The sequence below is a fragment of the Seriola lalandi genome, unplaced genomic scaffold (genome assembly GCF_002814215.2).
Source record: "Seriola lalandi dorsalis isolate HSWRI2012SDOR001 ecotype SW California unplaced genomic scaffold, Sedor1 jcf7180002054595, whole genome shotgun sequence".
NCBI classification, from domain to species: Eukaryota; Metazoa; Chordata; class Actinopteri; order Carangiformes; family Carangidae; genus Seriola; species Seriola lalandi.
This window is the reverse complement of record NW_019525148.1, coordinates 43,359-46,188: the sequence shown is the minus strand read 5'-3', so window position 1 is coordinate 46,188 and position 2,830 is coordinate 43,359. Positions and strand designations below refer to the sequence as shown.

At 44.5% G+C, this 2,830-nt stretch overlaps 1 protein-coding gene across 1 annotated transcript in view; it reads left to right on the top strand.

Annotated features, from left to right (window-relative positions):
• The window catches only part of abcf1 (ATP-binding cassette, sub-family F (GCN20), member 1), a 15,205-nt gene that overhangs the window by 9,974 nt on the left and 2,401 nt on the right, over positions 1 to 2,830 (top strand). The window contains exons 15-20 of the mRNA XM_087177381.1: positions 24 to 172; positions 252 to 335; positions 1,083 to 1,207; positions 1,628 to 1,740; positions 1,860 to 2,034; positions 2,709 to 2,783. Of these exons, the coding sequence (XP_087033507.1) occupies positions 24 to 172; positions 252 to 335; positions 1,083 to 1,207; positions 1,628 to 1,740; positions 1,860 to 2,034; positions 2,709 to 2,783 (721 nt within the window). The remainder of the gene's footprint in view (positions 1 to 23; positions 173 to 251; positions 336 to 1,082; positions 1,208 to 1,627; positions 1,741 to 1,859; positions 2,035 to 2,708; positions 2,784 to 2,830) is intronic.

Genomic DNA, 2,830 nt, shown 5'->3' with positions numbered 1-2,830 from the left:
CCCTCCTCCCCCCCTCCCCTCAGGTGTATGAGGAGCTGAGGGCGATCGGAGCTGCAGCAGCTGAGGCCAAAGCCAGACGGATCCTGGCTGGTTTGTCCTTCACCCCTGAGATGCAGAACAGACCCACCAAGAGGTTTTCAGGAGGGTGGAGGATGAGAGTTTCCCTCGCCAGGTACGTCATCACAGATCACCTGATGGATCAGGTCGTCTTCAACCCGTCAGACTCTCACGCTTCCTCTCTGCGCCCACAGAGCTCTGTTCATGGAACCCACACTGCTGATGCTGGACGAACCCACAAACCACCTGGACCTGAACGCCGTCATCTGGCTCAACAAGTACAAAGATTTATTTATTTTTTAAATCTAATGCACTTCCCTGAATCCAGTGAATTTGATAATGGTCGTTTCATAACGAGGATTCAACATGGGAAGATTTGTGGATGAGGAAGTGAGTTTCAGTCCAATAATAACAATAAGTCGCAATAATTAGAATTCTCTTCTCATTGCACTTTGTCCAATCGTCAACTTCTCTGCAAACTTGATCAGAAATCATCAATAAAGAGTCCGTCATGTAGAGTTGATAAAACACATGTTCAGAGTCATGGTGACATTTAAGGTGTATTGATTGATTTCCAAATGTCAAACATGTATCAAGTAACATTGAAGAAAACATTCCACCTTAAAAGATGGAGGTAGCTGCTGTCGCCTCTGAGCTGCTCAGTGATTAAATGGTTAATTAGTGAAGATCAAAAGATGTTATAAATTGATAAATTGATTAATCTGTTGTGAAGACTGAGTCACCACCTGGATCTATTCTCACTGGAATAAGTTGCCTTTGATTTTTAACAAATTATTATTATTATAATTATTATTTTTAATGAAAATAGCAGCAACTTTATATTTTCTCCTGCAGTTTCAATGCAAAAAAGAAAAGCTGCCGAGACATCAGGTGTTTTAGCTGCGTCATCCTGGAGGGACCGAGGGACACGCCTCCACCTGCTGCAGTGTTATAAAGGAGGAAGAAGTGGCTCTGTAACTCTCTCTCTCTCTCTCTCTCTCTCTCTCTCTCTCCTCTGCTTCCAGCTACCTTCAAGGCTGGAAGAAGACTCTCCTCATCGTCTCCCACGACCAGAGTTTCCTGGATGATGTGTGTACGGATATCATCCACTTAGACAACCAGAAGCTCTACTACTACAGAGGGAACTACTGTGAGTATCCACCAGTGGTAGCATCTGCTCCATGGTCAGACTGGGAAAGAAATTCACTCTTAGACTGATCCGCTGACACTGACGGAGCAGGACGCCATTACTCCACTCTATCTACATATATTATATTTATTATATTTATATGGATGTTTGCTGCTATTTTAATTTTTAAAACCTCGTTTACAGAACCTTTAAATTCCCATTAAGATCATTGTTTTCACTCTGTTTGGTTGTTGTCAGTTTAAAGAGTTAATTTCTCCTTTAATTAATCAGTTAAACTTCAACCTGTGGAGCAGCTGGATCGTGTGATATCTGTGGTGTTATTATATATTCCTGTAGCTCGCAGCTGGAATTGAATAAGCAGATAATGAATAGATTTCTGGTCTGGGTTAAAAACTGTTGTTCTTCTTGCTTTTCCTGAAGTGACCTTCAAGAAGATGTACGTGCAGAAGCAGAAGGAGCTGCAGAAACAGTACGACAAGCAGGAGAAGAAGCTCAAAGACCTGAAGGCTGGTGGCAAGTCAACCAAACAGGCTGTGAGTACGACTTTAAAGACTTCTCTACAGCTTGACCTGGACTCAACAGTGAAATTAAATCCATCATGTCCGCTGATGGTTCTGCTCGTGTTCCTTTTCCTCCGACTGTTTCCTCTCAGGAGAAACAGACTAAAGAGGCTCTGACCAGGAAGCAGCAGAAGGGCAAGAAGAAAGGAGGTCAGGAGGAGGAGAGCCAGGACGCCACAGAGCTGCTGAAGAGGCCTAAAGAATACACCGTGAAGTTCACCTTCCCCAACCCGCCTCCGCTCTCTCCGCCCATCCTGGGACTTCACAGTAAGAACATCTGCTGCAGCTGCAGCCTGAGTCTGAGCTGATCACAGGGAAGAAGTGAGGGAGAGAGAAAGATTAATGTGCTGCATTGTTTCACCACAGATTTCATCCCCCTACAAAAACCCTCCGACGTTCGGCTCCGCTCTCGTTGCTGAATACATTTTGTATTTGTTATTACAACATGAAAGTTTTCTTGCACATTCACCAACTCCGTTCTGATTAACACATTCGTCCATGATGCATCTTCACCGTTCCCTCGTGTCTCCCACGCTCAGATATCTTTATCTTATATCTTTAGCTGTAGTTTCAGTCACTCACACGGAGACTCGACACGCTAACAGACGCTCACGCCTTCTCTGTAGCCGCATGACATCATCGCTCCCCGTGTTCATGTTTAACCTGTGAAACCTGCAGACTTTGATGTGAACAGGGTTTTATATATATTTATATATAAATATATATGAAGACGTCCTTCCTCCATGCGTCAGGTGAACAGATCAGGTGAGCGTGTGCTGACAGGAATCATGGTTTCTGTATCTTTATGTTGACAAAGTGTAAAGACTGAGCTGGTGGAGGGATCATGTGAGTGAGAGGACATAATGTACCAGCTGCTTCATCTTCATCATCCTCTTCATCATCTTCCTGGCACCTTGTGTGACTCTGGTTTCTCTGCACAGGTGTCGACTTCGGCTACGAGAGTCATAAGCCTCTCTTCAAGAACGTGGACTTCGGTATCGACATGGACTCCAGGAGTAAGTGAACTTCCTGTCTGAACATGGACGTGTTCGGGGGGGGGGGG